Here is a 20,026-nt window from a genome sequence, read left to right as displayed (position 1 = left end):
GTGTATGCATTTGTGTGGAGTGTATATATGTGTGTCTGTGTGTGTGTGAGAGACAGAGAGAGTATATTGTGTAGTGGGGTCAGCTGGAGTGTGGCATGAGCCCAAGATCCAAACCTTGACCTTGATTTTGCTTATGCCTGCATAGGAGAAAATTCTTTCATAAGACTACCAAATGTGTTGTCCCCTTCAAAAGCAAAGGGAGGGCAACTTCTTTCCTTGGCCAATTAGAAATTCCACAGTCAAAATTGCAAAGAAAATACTTCCTAATCAATGACCTAAACAAAGCATTTCATAGATAATAAAACCATACTCATAAAATTCTAGAGGTAATTCTATTTGTAATGTTTAAAGTGGAAGAATAGAGACTAGGCAAAATCTTGCAGTACTTCCCAGAATGGGAGGCAAGACAGGAGAAAGAATTGTGAGGCAGGAGGCAGAAATTCAAAGTCATGATGGTCAGATGAACTTTTATATCAAAGTTCTCCAAACTTGAAAGGTAGGTCATACTTCTGGGCAACGCCAGCAAGTGTCAGAAACCTTTTTTTGCATGTACTTTCATCTCACCAAGAATGGTCATTAAAATGCTTGATCAGCTGAATAAAATTTCCCTTAAAAATTAAGTTATCTTCCAATTAAGAAATGTATGCACTTGGATAATGGGTGGCATGGTGACAGAGTACTGCTGCCTCACAACGTCAGGTTCAGTTCCAACCTTGGTGACTGTGTGGAGTTTGCACATTCTCCCCATGTCTGCGCAGGTTTCTAGTTTGTGCTCCAGTTTCCTCCCATAGCCCAAAGGTGTGAAGATTTGGTTGGTTTGCCATGCTAAACTCCCCTATAATGTTTAGGGATGTGCAGGCTAGGTGGGTTTGCCATGATAAATGCAGGGTTACAGGTATAGGTGGGCTGGGTTTTGATGGGATGCTGTTTGGAAGGTCAGTGCAGATTTGATGGGCCAAATGGCTTCTTTGCACAATGTAGGGATTCTATGATTCCGTAATCAAATATATAATAAGGCTAAGCAATTCCACAACAAGCATGTCATGTCTAAGCTGCACAGTCTTGCCACATCCAGATTATGAATGATGGTGGCAACTAAACAACCAACAGATTATTCTCATTCTCAGTGACAAAGGGGCCCAGCACAGCCTTGCAAAAGACAAGGCTGAAGTACTTGTACCCATCTTCAACAATAAGTGCTAAGTGGATGATCGACCTTGGCCTCTTCCAAGGTTCATAGCATTGCACATACTAGTCTTCAACCAATTTAGTTCACTCCATATATTACCAAGAAATATCTGAAGGCGTTGCATGCTGAGAAGGCTATGGGCCCTGAAGACATTCCAGCAACGGTACTAAAGACTTGTGCTGCAGGACTAGCCGTGCCATTGGCTAAGCAATTTCAGTGCAGTTAGAACCTGACAATGTGGAAAATTGCACAAATATGTCATGTCTTCAAAAAGCAGGAAGAATCCATCTTAGCCAGTAATTAGCCTATTTGTCTATTCTCTATCATCAGCAAGGGGATGGAAGGGATTTTCAGCAGGTGCTATTAAACATCGTTTGGAAAGCAATAACCTGCTTACTGATGTACAGTTTGGATTCTGTCATGACCTCCATATTAAAACATGGACAAAAGAGCTGAATTCCAGAAGTGAGGGAAGACTGATAGCCCTTGTTATTAAATTTGACCAAGTATGCTGTCAAGGAACACTAGTAAAATTAGAGTCCATGTTTTCAAGGAGAAAACATTCTGCTGGTTGGAATCAGACCTAGCACAAGAGAGGACTGGGATGGGTTTGGATCTGGAAAGTCCCATATTTTTTCTTCAGGACAGCGTTAGTTTTTTGTGAAATTCCATTTGGATTCCAAGAGCCAGGCAACCATGGCACTGCAATTTGCTGGAGTCGCAGGATTCTCACAACGCAAGAAATGATAGACAATGCACGGATGGTTTTGTGAGCTTTCTTGAAACATTTAGTTGCATTCATCAACAGAAAATGTTTCCAATCTTTGATTGTGCAACTCACACCAAACAACAAATGTTCTAAGTTTGTGCTTGCTATCCAGCGAGTTCCCATGGTGCCAATATTCTGGATCATTCTCAAGTACCTCAAGTCTTTGTACAGTTTCATTTGCAGGACTGACTGGAACATGAGGGATACCCCATAAGGTCTGGCTGATGTCATCAGTTTGGAACCAAGGAACACTGTTTCAGAATAAAAGGCAAAATATTTAGGTCTAATGAGGGGGAATTTCTTCATTCAGAGGAGGCAAATGTTTGGAGTTCTGTACCCAAGAAAGCTGTGGAAGCTCAGTCATTACGTTCAATACAGAGTTGATAGATTTCTAGTTTGTAGTGGCATGTATGGATATGGGATTAGTATGGAAAAATAATATGAGGTAGGTGATAAGCCATGATCTGGAATGCCAGAGAAAGCTCATTACGCTGACTGGCATACTCCACTCCTGATTTCCTATCAATTCTCAAAGTACCATCGAGGAGAGATGCAATTCCTGCTCGTTGATCCAACAAGAATTGTGTGCAATGAGCTGAGAACCATGTAATCATGTTTAAAAAAAAAACTTTGACCCAGCCCTCAGTGGAAGTGAAGCACATCCTTCCATGCATGGCGCCAAACATATACTTAATGGAAGATTTTGCCTTGGGACATTTTGAAGTTAACTGACCTCAGCTGTGAGCATGAAAAGGCTCCTCCCATCTATCCTACACTGGAAGAGACAAACTGCAGAGTCTTAAGCTTTCATTTGTTTTTTGGTGATACTTGCTGGAAATATGTAATTGGTCACATTGAAATGACCTTTGTTCTGGTGCCCTTGTGATGGAATAGCTTACCACTGCCTTGTTCAGACACTCAGGAGGAATAGCAACTGTGTAGAAGTATTGGAAAACTGATGCATCATGGAATTGTATCTCTCTTTGTCTGAGCCTTCAGAAAAGGGAATATATGTTTACTACAAAACCTGTTTGCTGACCATAATTGACCAGGTGTATTAGAGATGAATGTTTCTAGAATAAATTAAGCATACAAGAAAGGTACATATATCTTAATAGATATTAAAAAAAAGGTTGATTTCCATTAATAATTTTACTTAGCAGCTGACATTCTGGATGGAGCTCTTAAGTGATAGAAAAGATATGGGGTTATTGGAAAAGGCCAGATTAATTAAATGGTACCAAAGGTAGAGTTCTGATGAAAGTCTCTTTTTAAAAATATGGAGTTGTTTTCACTGGAATAGCGAAGGCTACAACAAATAAATTTAATGTATTTTGCATTAAGAAGGAAAAATAGATAGTGAAGCTTTGGCTAAGAATTCAATTGGAGTTGCTCATGTTTGCTGCCAGCAGTCAGGAATCCCATTTAAGTGTGTCACTGGGTTTCTGCTACTCTTCCAACAGCTACAGCTCCTAGCCATTATATCTATTTGGTCATAAAACAGTAGTGTGAGATCACATGTTTAGGAATATTACTTGAAAAATTAAGGGGGAGGTTAGAGGAAACTTTAGAATTTACAGTTCCGGGATCATGAAATATTTTACTACTAATGTTTTTTTTTCTGCCAGAAACCATAACTTCATTTGAAAGGAAACTGTGTAAGCATGTGTGAAGGAAGAATAGAAAAACTTTAAAGAGAGAGAAATAAATGTATCGTTACTTCCGGTTAAAGAATAGCGCCAATACAGACTTCTTACACTGCAAGTATAGTGATCCCTGATTTTAAAAAAGACTGGATATGTTACTATGAGAAAATTGTTTATGCAATTTTAAAATTTAGCAAAATATCAAAGAGTATGAAAATATTTGATCAAGTCTTGCCTGTTCATGTGTTCTATCTAAATCGTACCAATCCTCTATGAATTACTTTGGTACCTTCAGAAGATCAAAGTAATACTTCAATAGCTTATTTGGTTTAGAATTTTCAATTTCCTTTTCTGTTTTCTAACCTCAGCCAGTATTTAGCTCTGAATGTCATGTTCTGAGTTCATGCTCCATGTTAAAACTTGAGCACAGCAGAGTTGAGGATGTGTAGTATTGTTGAAGCTGTCATCCTAATAAGCACGACACTAAACTGACGTCCTGTGTTCAGAAGGATATAAAGATCTCTTGTTGCTATTCAAAGAGCAGAGCTTCTCATGATTTCATGATAAGTAGTCTGTTTAATGCAGCTGAGAAAAGTACAGATTGAGTGGTCATTTACTTTGTTTGGTATTTGTGGGATCTTCCTGTGGGCAATTCATTGTACCCATTTTCACAGGGACAGCCCTTCACAGTAAGTAAAATAAAAACCAAATGTTGGCGAAAGACTGCAAGTGTAGGAGCGTGCATGGAGAGAGAAGTAAAGTTAGTTTTTGGAGTCAGAGTCCTACAGCACGGAGACAGGCCTTTTACCCAAACTGGTCCATGCTGACCAAAATGTCCGCCTACGCTAACCCCACTTTGCCCATGTCCTTCTAACCCTTTCTTATTCATGTTTGGTATGGCTCTCAGAACTCAAGGGAGTTTGTACAATGTTGTCTTTTATGCTGTGCATAAAATGGGGAGGAGCAGCAAGTGGGGAAATGTGCATTAAAGCAAAGGGCAAAGAAAGTGTTAATTGTCATAGTGAACAAATATATCTACAAAAGTAGGTGTCCCTTCAAAGTAATTTGGTTACAGTGAAGTTTTGAGATATTCTGAGGACATGATGAGCTTATTTAAATTTACAAATGGCTTACGGTTTGCTATAAGTTAACAGTTCTCAAAATGTAATGTTAAAACTATTATGAAGGTGCTTCATATTTAATTTTTGAGGACTCAAGTTTGAAGTATTGTGGAGACATGTGGATTTCCTTTTAGAAAAGCCAGTGAAGAGATGCATTGGAATTTTTATTAGCTATAATTTATTGGTTCCACATTGTTTTGGATGCTTGAACTAATTTCAGGAGAAGCACCTTATGTTACGATTGGGTTTTAAGGCTGTTATGTTTGAATGGTGTTTGTAGGCATGGTAGTAAGGAGTGTGTGCAATGAATAAACTGCTCAGCCTGAAACTCCTGTCTGTGTAACGCTTGTGTTGTGAGATCAGAGTGAAACTTGATTGTTGTTCTGGAAGAATGACTGAAAATGTCTCAATTTTGCATTTCCTAAGTAAACTTTGTCCGACAAGACACAGGAGGCAACTGTGTATGATTAGTGGCTTGACTACATATGCAAGAATGCCAGTTTGATAGATGGAACGGTTCTACACATTATCCTCTTTCCCCTTCAATAATAACCACCATTTTCTATAAGGGTCTCTTTAAAGTAAATTTCTCCAAAGAGAAATTTGTTTATTTTGCCCTTTATGTGGTTGTGTATGTTTCTGTGTGCAAGTATGTGTTTTGGCTGGTTGGGGTCGGAGTGGTGTGGGGTGGTGATAAATGTTTATATTTGTATATTATGCATTGTATGTGTTAAATAATTCTGCATTTTCATTGAGTTTTGTTTGCAGTAACTAATTTTGTTTATCGATCTTTTTATTCTGAGCTGAATATCGAGAAAGCATACAATTGACAATACAGTATCAGGATTTGAGTATTAGTTTTCACCATGCGACTGGTGGAGTAGTAGAGCTAGAGTGACAATACATTCCTTCTATCTTGCTTTTAACAAAGTGTGCAATTTTGGATTTCTTCCACCAAAAAAAACTTCGTTCTTTCAAATGTTAGTTGCATTGTACCTTTTTATAGTTTAGCTCACCCAAACTGTGTCCATTTTCATTTTCCCCTGAGTGACCTCCAGAATTATCTATAATCCTTGGAGTAAGTTGCTTGCTGCAAACTTCATCAAATTCACTGGCAAGTTGTAATGTGTATAATGACAGTGTTAGTCAAAGTGGGTCTGCATTAATGTGAATGTTAGTGCAAAGGTTAATGAAACTAGAACAGTGATTGTGCAGCACATTATCTTCTATTGATTTTTTTTAAATATATGTTCTTCCAACAGCCTGCCTGGAACTTCGAATGGAACAGACATACAGGCATCTACATCAAGACCTGAATTATGCAATGATCATGACAAAAAACGGAAAAGGGAAGAAGAGATGAAGAAAGCTCCTGTGAGGTCTTTTGGGATTGACCTTTACTATTGGGGAAAAGAGGAGTCAACAACTGGCAGAATTCTCAAGTAATTTATTTTTCAGTTTGATTTTTATTGTTGAAATATTACATAAATTGCAGATACAGGGTTATTGCAAAGGTGAATAGATAGGAGGGCATGGGTTCCAATCTCACATTAAATGTAGCATTGTTTAACTTGAGAATTGGAAACATTTTAGTTTGAAGTGAGGAAGTTATGTCAGTAATGGTTGCTTTGAAATGCAAAATGAATTTCAAGAATGGCACTCAGCGTATCCAATCAAATTCATCAGAGTACTGAGCTACACAGTCAATATTATAAAGTAAACAGAAATTCAGGCTCAACTTGTAATATACTACAGTTGGAACATATCTTGAACAAACATCTCAAGACAAGCGATAGCTAATCACTTAAGAAAGATAATAGACACTATCTCCTCATCGCTGAAAATGTGTTGCTGGAAAAGCGCAGCAAGTCAGGCAGCATCCAAGGAGCAGGTGAATCGACGTTTCGGGCATGAGCCCTTCTTCAGGAATGAAGAAGGGCTCATGCCCGAAACGTCGATTCTCCTGCTCCTTGGATGCTGCCTGACCTGCTGCGCTTTTCCAGCAACACATTTTCAGCTCTGACCTCCAGCATCTGCAGTCTTCACTTTCTCCACTATCTCCTCATCCTAAAGTTATTTTTTATATAACACACCTTTTTGACTTGGAACTATGTTGCTATTGCTTCCTAGGGTCATTGAGATATACAACACAGAAACAGACTCTTCAGTCCAACTCGTCCATGCTGACCAGATATCCTATATAAATTAAGTCCCATTTGCCAGCATTTTGCCCATCTCCCTCCCTATTCCTATACCCATCCAGATGCCTTTTAAATGTTAAATGTTGTAATAGTACCAGCCTCCACCACTTCCTCTGAAAGCTCATTTCATACCTGCACTTCCCTCTAAATGAAAAAGGTGCCCTTAGGTCCCATTTAAATCTTCCCTCATTCACCCTAAACCAATGCCATCTAGATTTGGATTCCTGCACCCCGAGGAAAAGACCTTGACTATGTATCCTATCCATACCTCTTGTGATTTTATAAACCTGTATAAGGTAACCCCTCAGCCTCTGGGAAAATAGCCCTAGCCTATTCAACCTCTCCCTGTAGCTCAAACCCTCTAACCCTGGCAACATCCTTGTAAGTCTTTTCTGAACCCTTTCATTTCACTTCCACTGCGTCAAAATAATGAAATTCTCTTCCTGTCTAAAACTGGGTGTGCCTGTAATAGGCGGACTCTTGCAGTTCAGGAACGTGGATCATCACTGCATACTTAAGGCCAAAAGGTCAGCAATGCATCCATGATCGAATCGGGGAGAAAAGACAGATTCTGAGTTTTAAAACCAGGAACATTGAAAATTGAATATAAAAAGGAGAATTAAACTAAGTAGGGTTTTGCCTTAATTTTGGGCAGGTTCTAAATGTAGTATTGGGATTCTGAGAAAGTTTCAGTAAGGATTTAGCAGGATGACATTAAGTTGAAATGATGAGTATGTTTTCAATTTTAAACAATTTTGTATTCAGTTGGCAAGCTCACCCTGAACCCATGAGATCTAATTTTACTAATTAGTCTACCATGCGGAACCTCGTCAAAGGCTTTACTAAAGACCACGTAAATGATATCCGCCACTCTGTCCTCTCATATCTTATTGATATATATTCTAAAATCATGGAGCCATCACTATTAGATAAAAGTATAAGCAATATAACATGATCAGGACAATGCATAAAATACTTTATTCCAAAAAACTCTTTGTTTATCAAATGTAGCTCACGTTGATCATGCTGATTTTTGAGGAATGCAAATCATTTGTCTTAATGATACGAACAAAGGTAGAACTCATTGAGAACATATTTCACTGGTAATTGTCATTTCTATTGAATTTTAAATCTTGCTTGATAAAGTTTTTTATTAGGAATCTTCAAAATGATCATAAGGAATTGATGATTAGGCTCAAAGGAGAAATAGAGGACCAGGTAGACAGACCTATAATGTGAACATTTCAGCTTTGTTGAAAAGCCATAGAGTAAGATGGGAGAAATGCTCTTTTGTACCCAGTTAAAACCTGATTTCTTGAAGTATTACAGTTATAATTATAACTGGAGTGTTACCTTCAACAAGGCATAACATTTTCCTTTCTACTTAAATGTAAAAATTAAAATAACTTCTTAAAAAGAGAGGGTATAGATTTAGTAGGTTTGACACTGTAGGCTGTTGCTTACTGATAGCAGCTAGTGTTGCATCACTGTGTAGTCTGCTTACTCGATGTTTTGAATGTAACATTTTCCTTTGCAAAGCAAGGGAAACATTTGATTTGTGGCAGTAGTGGATCTGTCATTGGCCAAATGATCTGTTACTTGCCTGAGGGAAAAATTGGAAGACGGAAGTTTTAGAAGCATCTTCACTTAAGTGTGTCTGATTGTGGTTATTAGTTCTTAAAAGTACTGAAACACTTATAGCTGATGCTCCTGTGACATCAAGATAGCTATTCTTGAGCCCACAAGGTAACCTGATAGAATTTCTAACAGCTTCAACTTGTCCTTTCCTCTTGAGGAACATTTACATTGAGCTACATTATTATCTTTCGCCTTTCTGTTTTTGCTGGATACAGGTCATGAATCTTTTTTAAAAAACTTTTGAGTTTTGAGTTTAAACATAAGTGTGAGGAGTAAATTGGCTTAGGTAGTTTGGGAAATGAGATTAAGTATTTCACGGTAGAACTGTGATAGGAAATTTTCCATACAGGAATCAGTGTCGATTTCACCAGTTTCTTGACCTCCCCTCACCCCACCTTATCCCAGATCCAACTTGGCACTGCCCTCTTGAACTGTCCTACCTGTCCATCTTCCTTCCCACCTATCTGCTCCACCCACCCTCCAATCTGACCTATCACCATCACCTCCCACCTTCATCTACCTATCGTATTCCCAGCTACTCTCTTCCCCAGCTCCACCTACCCTCCCATATATCTCTCAGACATTTCCCCCCCCACCCCAAACTCACCCCATTCCTGATGAAGAGCTTACACTCAAACCGTTGACTGTTCTGCACCTGAGATGCTGCCTGACCAGTTGTGCTTTTCCAGCGCCACACCTTTTGACACTAATGGCAAATGTTAAGTATGAACTGTTGGAGAAACTCTGCAGGTCTGGTAACATCAGTGGGAAGAAAGCAGAGTTGACGTTTCAGGTCTGGTGACTCTTCATCAGAACTCTTCATTAGGAGTCACTGGACTTAAAATGTTAACTCTTCTTTCTTCTGATGGATGCTGTCAGACCTGCTGACTTTCTCCAGCAATTTCTGTTTTAGTTTCAGATCACCAGGTCACAACTTCTTTGTATTATAATGAATAAATCATAACTTAATAGAAGTCTATTCCTTTTGGAGAATAATAATGACACTTGTAAAAGTGGTATAATGATGAGAAATTGAGAATTGTGTTTGATCCAACAATTATGATAAAACAACAACATTACAATGTTCCTAAAAAAAGTAACATGTTTGAGGATTAGGAAGGTTTTAAAAATCATGGATGACCATAAAATTGATAAAGAGTAATAAAGCTGAATATGATAATAAACTGGCTAAAAAAATCATAAAAGCTTTTACAAGTATGTACTCAGGAAGGGATAAGCAAAAATAAATATGGGTACCTTAGAGGCAGGAATTGAAGAAATAATGGGGAATAAAGAAATGGCAGTCTTTGTGTATCGCTTACAGTAAAACAATTAAAAAACATATAAATATGCTACATGTACTGGTTTCCCTTTAATTCCCTAATCATTGGACCGTCAATAAGCTTTTATTAGATTAATTAAACTTGGGTTTTATGAATGGGAACTACGTTGACTCTACCTCATCAAATTCAATTTTTCAAGCACCCGATTACCAAAAGATTTTAAGAAAAAAATGGTGAATAAGGAATTGGTAGAAAGACATTAAACAAGAATCTGGCATATGTCTTCATAGAACATAGAACATAGAAGAATACAGCGCAGTACAGGCCCTTCGGCCCTCGATGTTGCGCCGATCCAAGCCCACCTAACCTACACTAGCCCACTATCCTCCATATGCCTATCCAATGCCCGTTTAAATGCCCATAATGAGGGAGAGTCCACCACTGCTACTGGCAGGGCATTCCATGAACTCACGACTCGCTGAGAAAAGAACCTACCCCTAACATCTGTCCTATACCTACCCCCCCTTAATTTAAAGCTATGCCCCCCTTGTAATAGCTGACTCCATACGTGGAAAAAGATTCTCACTGTCGACCCTATCTAAACCCCTAATCATCACCTCTATCAAGTTGCCCCTAAACCTTCTTTTCTCCAATGAAAACAACCCCAAGTGCCTCAGCCTTTCCTCATACGATCTTTCTACCATACCAGGCAACATCTTGGTAAACCTCCTCTGCACCCGTTCCAGTGCCTCCACATCCTTCCTATAGTATGGCAACCAAAACTGCACACAATACTCCAGATGCGGCCGCACCAGAGTCTTATACAACTGCAACATGACCTCAGTACTCCGGAACTCAATTCCTCTACCAATAAAAGCCAGTACGCCATATGCCTTCTTCACCGCACTATTTACCTGGGTGGCAACTTTCAAAGATTTGTGTACATGGACACCAAGATCCCTCTGCTCATCCACACTACCAAGTATCCGACCGTTAGCCCAGTACCCCATCTTTTTATTACTCTTACTCATATTAGAAAGCACAAAGAACTACCTTACAGCCATGATTCCAATGAGAGTGAGAAACTTAAGGTAATGACTACTGCTGAAACAAAGGTACTGCAGATGTTAATGAGGCTAAAAGCCATCAAGCCTCTGAACCTGTTAGCTTACACTTGCGGATTTTGCAGGGATTGTGGAGAGTTGGATTTGATCCTTGAGAATTCATTAGAATCTAGAATGATCTATGTTTGATTAGAGAGCAACAAATATAATCCTGCTGTTCAAAAACAGAGGTAAAGAAAAATATTCAGTTCGAGGCCAGTTAGCTTAACCTCTAATTATCTAAACAAACATCGCATGACTGAAATTGGCTAAAATGCAGCAAACAAATCCATCTCCATCACCCTACATTGTTTAATTTTCATTTTACAATCTGACTTGCGTGTGATTTCATGTTATTTCTCCTTAATTTGAATAGAATCCATAATAATTTATACCTCTTGTAGCATATTTCTTGGGACACAATATACATTTCTATTTTTAAGTAGATTGCAAGCAGACTGCTAACTGCATCTTGCAATTACAATACATATGTATAGCCAGCAGAGGGCACTCAACCCTTTACTTTAATCAGACCCAAGAAACACTAAACATTTACATTTGTTATCCTAGTGCTACATTCTCTCACACCAGAAAAAGTATTTGCTTATATTCAGATTAATAAGTAGTATTTCTGTTTTTCTAATCATAATGTTTAAATATGTTGCATAATCGGGTTAGTTAAAACAGAAAAGCAGTTTTACATTTTGGGTGCAATGCTTCACTACAGACTTTTTGTCTGTAATGGAAAAGCGCAGCAGGTCAGGCAGCATCCAGGGAACAGGAGAATTGACGTTTCGGGCATAAGCCCTTCTTCAGGAAGAAGGGCTTATGCCCGAAACGTCGATTCTCCTGTTCCCTGGATGCTGCCTGACCTGCTGCGCTTTTCCAGCAACATATTTCCAGCTCTGATTTCCAGCATCTGCAGACCTCACTTTCTCCTTTTGTCTGTAATGCCAAGTAATCCATCCACTTATTGATTTCACTATGAATATTTTTGAAGTGTAATCTGAAGTATTTGCCTATACCAGTGGTGTGTGAACAGCAGCAGCACTAGTGGGGCTGTTTGGAGGCACTGGCATGAGTCCACACACTACTAGTTTGGCACAATACACCAGTCTAATACCATATGACTGAATTGCTCCTGAGGCTAATATTTAATATAAATATTGTATTATTTTTGACAAGTTAAGGATTTTTTCACATAAATATCTTTAATATTCACTAGAATTGATACTCCCCATCGATTTTGGGCATCCAGCTCAGAACTGGGTGAAGAGTTGGAGAATAAGGAGTTATCTACACTGCAAACCAGATACATAACCTTTGCAGGAAAGTTTGAACCTGTAAATCACAAATGTCGAGCACCTATGCCCAACGGAAGATTTTGTGAACGCCAGGATCGGTTCAAGGTTTGTAAATAGCGTATTTCAGAATATATTGTTTCATTGTTTCTGCATTAGAATGAAAATGCAGTGAACGTTTATAATATCACATGTGAAATTTTAACTTGAAATGCTTTATTCCCATTCAAAAAATAAATCACAAGAGTAATGCAGTGAATGGTGTATATATAAAACTATCTCAAATTAATGCAATAAAGAAAGGGAAAACCTGAAACTCATTAGAAAAAGGCTGTGGCATTGCAGCCTGTTCCTGATGAAGGGCTTTTGCCCGAAACATCGATTCACCTGCTCTTCGGATGCTACCTGACCTGCTGTGCGTTTCCAGCACCACACTTTTTGACTCTGGTTTCCAGCATCTGCAGTCCTCACTTTCTCCTCGCCTGTTCTAAAACATGACCCACCTATATCGTAAGTTTTTTTAATCATTCAAGGGAATGTGAGCATTTATTCTAGACCAGAATTTGTTCCCTGTCCCTAGTTTCCTTGGAGAAGGCGGTGGTGAGGTTTTGTTTAAACCGCTGCATTATAGGAACCCCACATTGCTGTTACAAAGGGCATTTCAGAAGTATTGATCCAGCTCCAATAAATGAGTGGTTAAATTGTTCCAAGTCAGGACGTGTGTGGCTTGCATGGAATTTGCAGGTGGTTTTTTTGCTGTGCGTCTGTTGCAGTGCATCTTGTAGATGGCACACAATGCTGCGATTGTGTATCGGTGGTCACGTCAGTGAATGTTGAAGTTGTTGAATTTGACAAAGCCGCTTGCTTCATCTTGAATGGTGTCAAAAGTTTGATATGTAGTTGTATCTTGTGGATAGTAGACAGGCCTTTGGGGAATTAGGAGGTGGGTTGCTTACTGCAGGATTCCTAGTCTCGGACCTATTTGTATAGTGAGTTGGATAAGGCTAGGTCATTTCAGTGTCTGGTCAGAGGTAACCAAAGGATATTCATAGGATGTGATTCAATGATGGTAATACCATTGAATGTCAAGTGGCATTGTTAAATTCTCTCTTGTTTGAGATGGTCATTGACCGGCACTTGTCACTTCTTGCTACATTGGAAGATTGGCTGCACAGTAGCTGAGGAGTCATAAAGTTTGCTGAATGTTGCACAGTCATCAGAAACATTCTTTCTTGTAACCCTATGTTGGAGGGAAGATCAGTCATGAAGTAGCTGAAGATGTTCGGGCCTACCCTGAGTAACTCCTACAGTGATATCTTGGGTCTGAGATGATCGACCTCGAACAACCTCAACCATTTTTCTTTGAGCTGGGGATGACTCCAGCTAGCAGCGTTTTCTCCCTGATTCTCATTTCACTCTAATTCCACTAGAGAACCTCCGTGCCATATTTAGTTGAATGTTCTCTTGAGGTCAAGGGTAGTCTCTTCTCCCCTTCTAAACTTCCTTTTTGTTGTCCCTTTTTGTACCCAGGCTGTAATGAGGTCAGGAGTTGAATGGCCCTGGCAGAAAGCAAATTGAGTATCAGTAAGCACATTTATTCCTTTCCAAGTCTCGTTTGATAGCTCTGTCGACATCACTTTGTTGATGATGGAAAGTAAACTGATGGGGGTAGTAATTGATTGGGTTGTATTTATCCAATTGTTTTGTACATGGGATGTAGCTGGGCGGCACGGTGGCACAGTGGTTAGCACTGCTGCCTCACAGAGCTAGAGACCCGGGTTCAATTCCCGACTCAGGCGACTGACTGTGTGGAGTTTGCACATTTTCCCCGTGTCTGCGTGGGTTTCCTCCGGGTGCTCCGGTTTCCTCCCACAGTCCAAAGATGTGCGGGGCAGGTGAATTGGCCATGCTAAATTGCCCGTAGTGTTAGGTTAAAAGGGTATGGTGGGTTGTGCTTCGGTGGGTCGGCGTGGACTTGTTGGGCCGAAGGGCCTGTTTCCACACTGTAAGTAATCTAATCTAATCTAATCTAATTTCCACATTCACAGTATTGTAACTGTTAATGGGAAATTAATTAAATATGTTTAAGATCAAATAGAGATGCTAAAGAAAAGTTGTACGTGCACAGTGTAAACTAAGTTGACCGCAGAACAGGTTTGGACTGCAGTGCAGCTTTATGGAGACATGGAGGAGTCTATTGAAACTCGATGACATGTGATTACAAACTACAGTCTGGCTAATGATTAATACCTTCCAAACCCATGACCTCCACCATTTGAAAGAACAAGAACAGCAGATGCATAGAAACACCTCAACCTGCAAGTTCCTCTCCAGGTCTCACGTGGTCCAGATTTGGAAATCTATCACTGTTGCTGGGTCAATATTCTGTAACTATCTCCCTGACAATACTGAGAGTGTACCTAGCATCAAGGATGGCAGCAGTTTAAGAAGATGACTTATCATCACCTTTTTGAGGGCAATTAAGGATGGACGATAAATTCCTGAAGAAGGGCCTGTGCCCGAAACGTCGAATCTCCTGTTCCCTGGATGCTGCCTGACCTGCTGTGCTGTTCCAGCAATAAAGTTTCAACGATAAAGACTGATCAAGCTAGTGATATCTACTTCCCATGACAAAATAAGTAGAAAGCAGCTAGATTATTGAGAAATCTTTTTTCAAATTGCAGTGTTCACCTTGCTCTTAGCATTGAGGATATCATTGGAACTTTGCTAATTGAAATATATAATTTGTATTACTTTGGGCAAAACCTTTAGTCTGGTCTTCCAAGTGTGAACGCGAATGCATGAATCACAGTAACTTGGTATGCAAGTACAGCATTTAATTAGGAAAGCTACTGGAATATTATTAATGATCACAAGGGAAAATAACTACAAAGTATAGAGATTATGCTTCAGTTATACAAGACTCTGTTGAGACTACATCTGGAGTACTGTGTATAGTATGGTCACCTGATTTAAGGAGGATAAAAATGCATTGGAAGCAGTTTGGAAAAGATTTAGCAAGCTAATCCTTGGAGTGAGTGGGTTGACTTATGAGGAAAGGTTGTTCAGGCTCAGCTTGTATCTGCTGGGGTTTAGAAGAATGAGGCGACTTTGAAATGTATTAAATCCTGAGGTGTCTTGACAGGGTAGATGTGGAGAGGATTTTTCTTTTAAGGAGAATCTAGAACTTGAGATTGCAGAGGGTCAGAACTCTTTCTAAAAATTGGTGAAAGCAAGTCTGTAAGAAGTAGGAACAGGCGTAAGCAGTTTGGCACCTCAAGCCTGTTATGGCCATTCAATAGGATCATGGCTGATCTGACACTCCTCACATGCACTTTCCTATCCATTCCCTGTAACCCTCGATTTCTCCAAATGATCAAGTATCTATCTCAGCCTTAAATATACTCAAAAACTCTGCCCCCACAGGTGCCCAGTGGCAAGGAGTTCCAAAGACACTCAACCCTCAGAGAAGGCATTCAATGCAGAGAAATGTGAGGTAATGTATTTTGGTAGAATAAACACAGAGAGACAATACAGGCTGAATGGTACAATGTTGAGGGGAGTGTAGGAGCAAAGAGACCTCGGGTTCACGTACATGATTCTCTGAAGGTGGCCAGGCAAGTTGAAATAGTTGTTAAAAAGGCTTTAGGATCCTTGGGTTTATCAATAGTGGCATAGAATATAAAAGCAAGGAAAAGAAGCTACACCTCTACAAATCATTGACCAGAGCATTTTTTTTTATTCATTCATGGGAAGAGGGTGTCACTGGTTAGGCCAGCATTTATTGCCTATTCCTAATTGCCCAGAGAGCAGCTTAACAGTTATCCACATTGCTGTGGGTCTGGAGTCACATGTAGGCCAGACCAGGCAAGGGTGGCAGTTTCATTCCCTAAAGGACATTAGTGAGCCAGATGGGTTTTTCCAACAATCGACACTATGGATTAGGCTCTTAGTTCCAGGTATTCATTGAATTCAAACTCCAGTATTTGCTGTGAGAGGATTTGAACCCAGGTTCCTAGAACAGTATTTGGGTCTCTGAATTAGCAGTCCAGCAATAATACCACTTGGCCATCGCCTCCCATTTGCAGTATTGCGTTCAGCTCTGGGCACCTTATTTAAGGAAGGATGTTAAAGCCCTGCAGAGAGTTAAAAGGAAGTTTACTAGAATGTTACCAGGAATGAAGGATTTAGATACAGGGAAAGATTAGATAGCTTGTTCTCCTTGGAGCAGAGAAAATTAAGAAGTGACCTTATTAAGGTGCTCAAAATTATGCACAGCTTTGACAGGGTAAAGAAGGTTGTTCTATTTCCTTTAGTTAGTATGTCAGTAACTAGCAGTCACAACTTCCAGATTGTGAGCAAGAGAGTTAGGAGTGAGATAAGGAGAAACTTCTTTACTCAGCATTGTTAGGATTTGGAATGTGGTGCCTGGGAGAATGGTGGGAGGCAGATTCCATGAGAGGTTTCAAATATATATGGATATATATTTGAAAGCGATGAATTTAGAGGGCTGTGTAGATAGGGCTGCGGAGGAGTCTAACTGGGTAGCTCTTCCAGGAGCCAGTACAGAAATAATGAGTCAAATGGCTTCCTTCTATACCATGAAAATCTTTGATTTTTAACTCAGTCTTAAATTGGCACCCCTTTATTCTGAGACAATGCTTCTGATCTTAGACTGTACATGAGTGGAAACATCTTCTCGGTAGGTACCCTTCAAGCCTCCTTAAGGATCCTGTGTGGATCATTGAGATCACCTGTCATTTTTCGTAATTCCAGTGAGTAAAGTTCCAACTTGTTTAATCTTTGCTCATAAGAGAGCACCTCCATACTGGGGATCATCCGAGTAAACCTTTTCTGAACTACCTCCATTGAAATAATAACTTTCCTTAAATAAGGGAGCCAAGCTGCTCACAGAACTCCAGATGTGTCTCAGAACCTTGTACAGTTGCACTAAGACTTCCCTTCTCTTATACTCCAACCCTCTTGAAAGAAGACCAACATTCCTGATGACCTGTTGCAGCTATGCATTAGCTTTCATGTGTTTCATGCACAAGTACTCCCGAGTCCCTTTCTGTTGCAGCTTTCTGAGGACATGATATTCTGGATTACTAATATATTTCATTACCACTATATCATTACCCACCCATTTATTACTGAAACATGTGTGGTGATAGTACTTGGTGAAAGGGATCGTTAGCAAATCAAAGTCAGGAGCCAGACACCCAAATACTTTGCATCTCCAGGCCTAGAACACATCTGCATCACTGAACTGACACAATATAAATAAATGCCCTAACTGACCTTCCATTTCATGGTGCCAGGATATGAGAGCTATCAGCAGAGCGTGACCAGCAAAGGTAGGTGGCAGGCATAAAGCAGCCTGATGCTACCTGGTAAAGAGAATAGGCAGCACTTTGTAGAGTTAGACTCCCCATCTCTTGTTTCCCTTTGAACCTCTTCTTATATTCCATGGGCAGCTGGATCCATTGTTGCCTTGGAGTATACTGTTTCCAAATTGCACCCCTTCCTGATTCCACTGGACATTGAAAATTCAACTGAAAAATTGAAAATTGCATAGTCTTAATGGCAAATGCGAAGTCTAATGAAGCTACCCTGTGATTTCTGTTTTGGTGCCTTAGCAAGCGCCTTCTGAAAATCCAAATGTATTGCATCCACTGATTTCCCTTTGTCTATCCTGTTTGATATCTCCTCAGAATGAATTCTAATAACTTTCCCATCATGAAGTCATTCTGACTCTGTTACAGATACGATAGCAAAGTTTAAGAAGCACTTAGATGCATGAACAGGCAGAGAACAGACCATATGCAGGAGATGGAATGAGTTCAGATAGCATCATGGCTGGAATAGACATGGTGGGCTGAAGGGCCTGTCCTTGTGCTGTACTGTCCTGTGTGCTGTTAGGTTTTTTTAAGAAATGTCTGAATAATTGAAATTAAATGGAATTGATCACTGGAGAAGTACTATAACATATAAATTGACACTCCAATGCAGTACTAATGGAGTGCTATATTATAGGTGTGGTCTTTCAAATGAGGTTTTAAACCAAGTCACAGTTTTATATTTATTCAGAAACTAGTAGCAGACCATTTAGAAATCATAATACAATCAAGCAGAGGCAACATACCTTGGGAAAGGGAAACCCGTATTTGACAAATCTAAGAGTTTTTTGAGGATATAACAAGCAGGTGGATAAGAGAAACCAGTAAATGTAACGTATTTAGATTATTATAAAGTATTCAGTAAGGTACCACATAAAAGATTACTGCAAAAGATGAGAGCTCATGGGGTTAGGAGAGATTTATTAGCATGGGTAGAGGATTAGCTAACTAACAAGAACAGATTTGGAGATGCCAGTGTTGTACAAAGTTAAAAATCACACACCAGGTTATAGTCCAACAGGTTTATTTGGAAGCACACTAGCTTTCGGGGCGACGGGAAAACTATGTCATTTTACATCAAACTAGTGCAGCGCTGGGGCCTATTTTAAACCATTTGTGGGATGTGAGTGTTGCTGGCTGGCCAGCATTTATTGCCCATCCTTAGTTGCCCTTGAGAAGGTGGTGGTGAGCTGCCTTCTTGAACTGCTGCAATGCACCTATTGTGAGTTAATCCACAATGCCATTGGAGAGGCAATTACAGGATTTTGACTCTGACAATGAAGGGACGGTGATATATTTCCAAGTCAGGATGGGAAGGGGCTTGGAAGGGAACTAAGAGGCAGTGGTTTTCCCATTTATCTGTCACCCTGTCCTTCTAGATGGAAATAGTTGTGGGGTTTGGAAGGTGCTGTCTGAGGATCTTTGAATTTCTGCAGTGCATCTTGATAGATGGTACAAACCGCTGCTACTGAGCGTCAGTGATGTAAGAAATAGATGCTGTAAGGTATGATTCTGAGAGTGTGACTGTGTCAGGCTGTTGCTTGACTAGTCTGTGAGGCAGTGCTCCCAACTTTGGCATTAGTGGTGATCTGTTCAATTACATTTCTTTGTGACTTTGTAACGATTGGTACAGCTGAATGGTTTGTTAGTCCATTTCAGTGGGCAATTGAGAGTCAACCACGTTATGAGAGTCTGGAGTTAAATGAAGGCCAGACCAGGTTAGGATGGCAGTTTCCTTTCCTAAAGGACATTAGTGAACCAAATGGGGTTTTCTGACAATCGACAATGGTTTCATCACAGAATCCCTACAGGGTGGAAGCAGGCCATTCAGCCCATCAAGTCCAGATTGTTCCTCCAAAGAGCATCTCACCCATACCCAACCCCCCTATCCTATCCTTGTAACTCTGCATTTCCCATGGTTAATCCACTTAGCCTGCACATCCCTGACACTATGGGTAATTTAGCGTGACCAATCCACCTAACCTGCACGTTTTTGGACTGTGGGAGGAAACCCATGCAGACACACGGAGAATGTGCAAACTCCACATACACATTTGTCCAAGGCTGAAATTGAATCCAGACCCTTGGCGCTGTGAGGCAGTAGTGCTAACCACTGAGTCATCATGCCACCTCGTGTGGTTTCATGGTAGATTCTTAATTCTAGCCAATTTTTATTGAATTCAAGTTTCTCCAATCTAGGGGATTGAATTTCTGGAGGATTGAGCTGAGTTTGTGAATGAACAGTTTAGCGATAATACCACTAGGTCATCGCCTCTCCTGTAAAAGAAACCTCACTGTCAGAAGTGGGATTTCCTCAACTATTTAGGATCCATTTTATGATTGGAATGAAGCTAAATTTGCTCTTGTTACAAAGAT

The 20,026-nt window shown here is 39.9% G+C and overlaps 1 protein-coding gene across 3 annotated transcripts in view; it reads left to right on the top strand.

The window, feature by feature from the left end:
* Window positions 1-20,026, top strand: part of uvssa (UV-stimulated scaffold protein A) — a 110,631-nt gene that overhangs the window by 69,015 nt on the left and 21,590 nt on the right. For all 3 annotated transcript variants that reach the window (XM_043708333.2, XM_043708245.2, XM_043708507.2), the window contains exons 10-11: window positions 5,988-6,167; window positions 12,176-12,359. In XM_043708333.2, the coding sequence (XP_043564268.2) occupies window positions 5,988-6,167; window positions 12,176-12,359 (364 nt within the window). The remainder of the gene's footprint in view (window positions 1-5,987; window positions 6,168-12,175; window positions 12,360-20,026) is intronic.

This window comes from Chiloscyllium plagiosum, unplaced genomic scaffold, assembly GCF_037043375.1.
Source record: "Chiloscyllium plagiosum isolate Xiang-an unplaced genomic scaffold, Cpla_swu_hap1 HiC_scaffold_1, whole genome shotgun sequence".
NCBI classification, from domain to species: Eukaryota; Metazoa; Chordata; class Chondrichthyes; order Orectolobiformes; family Hemiscylliidae; genus Chiloscyllium; species Chiloscyllium plagiosum.
Note: the sequence above shows the minus strand (reverse complement) of the source record. Positions and strands in the feature narration are given on the sequence as shown.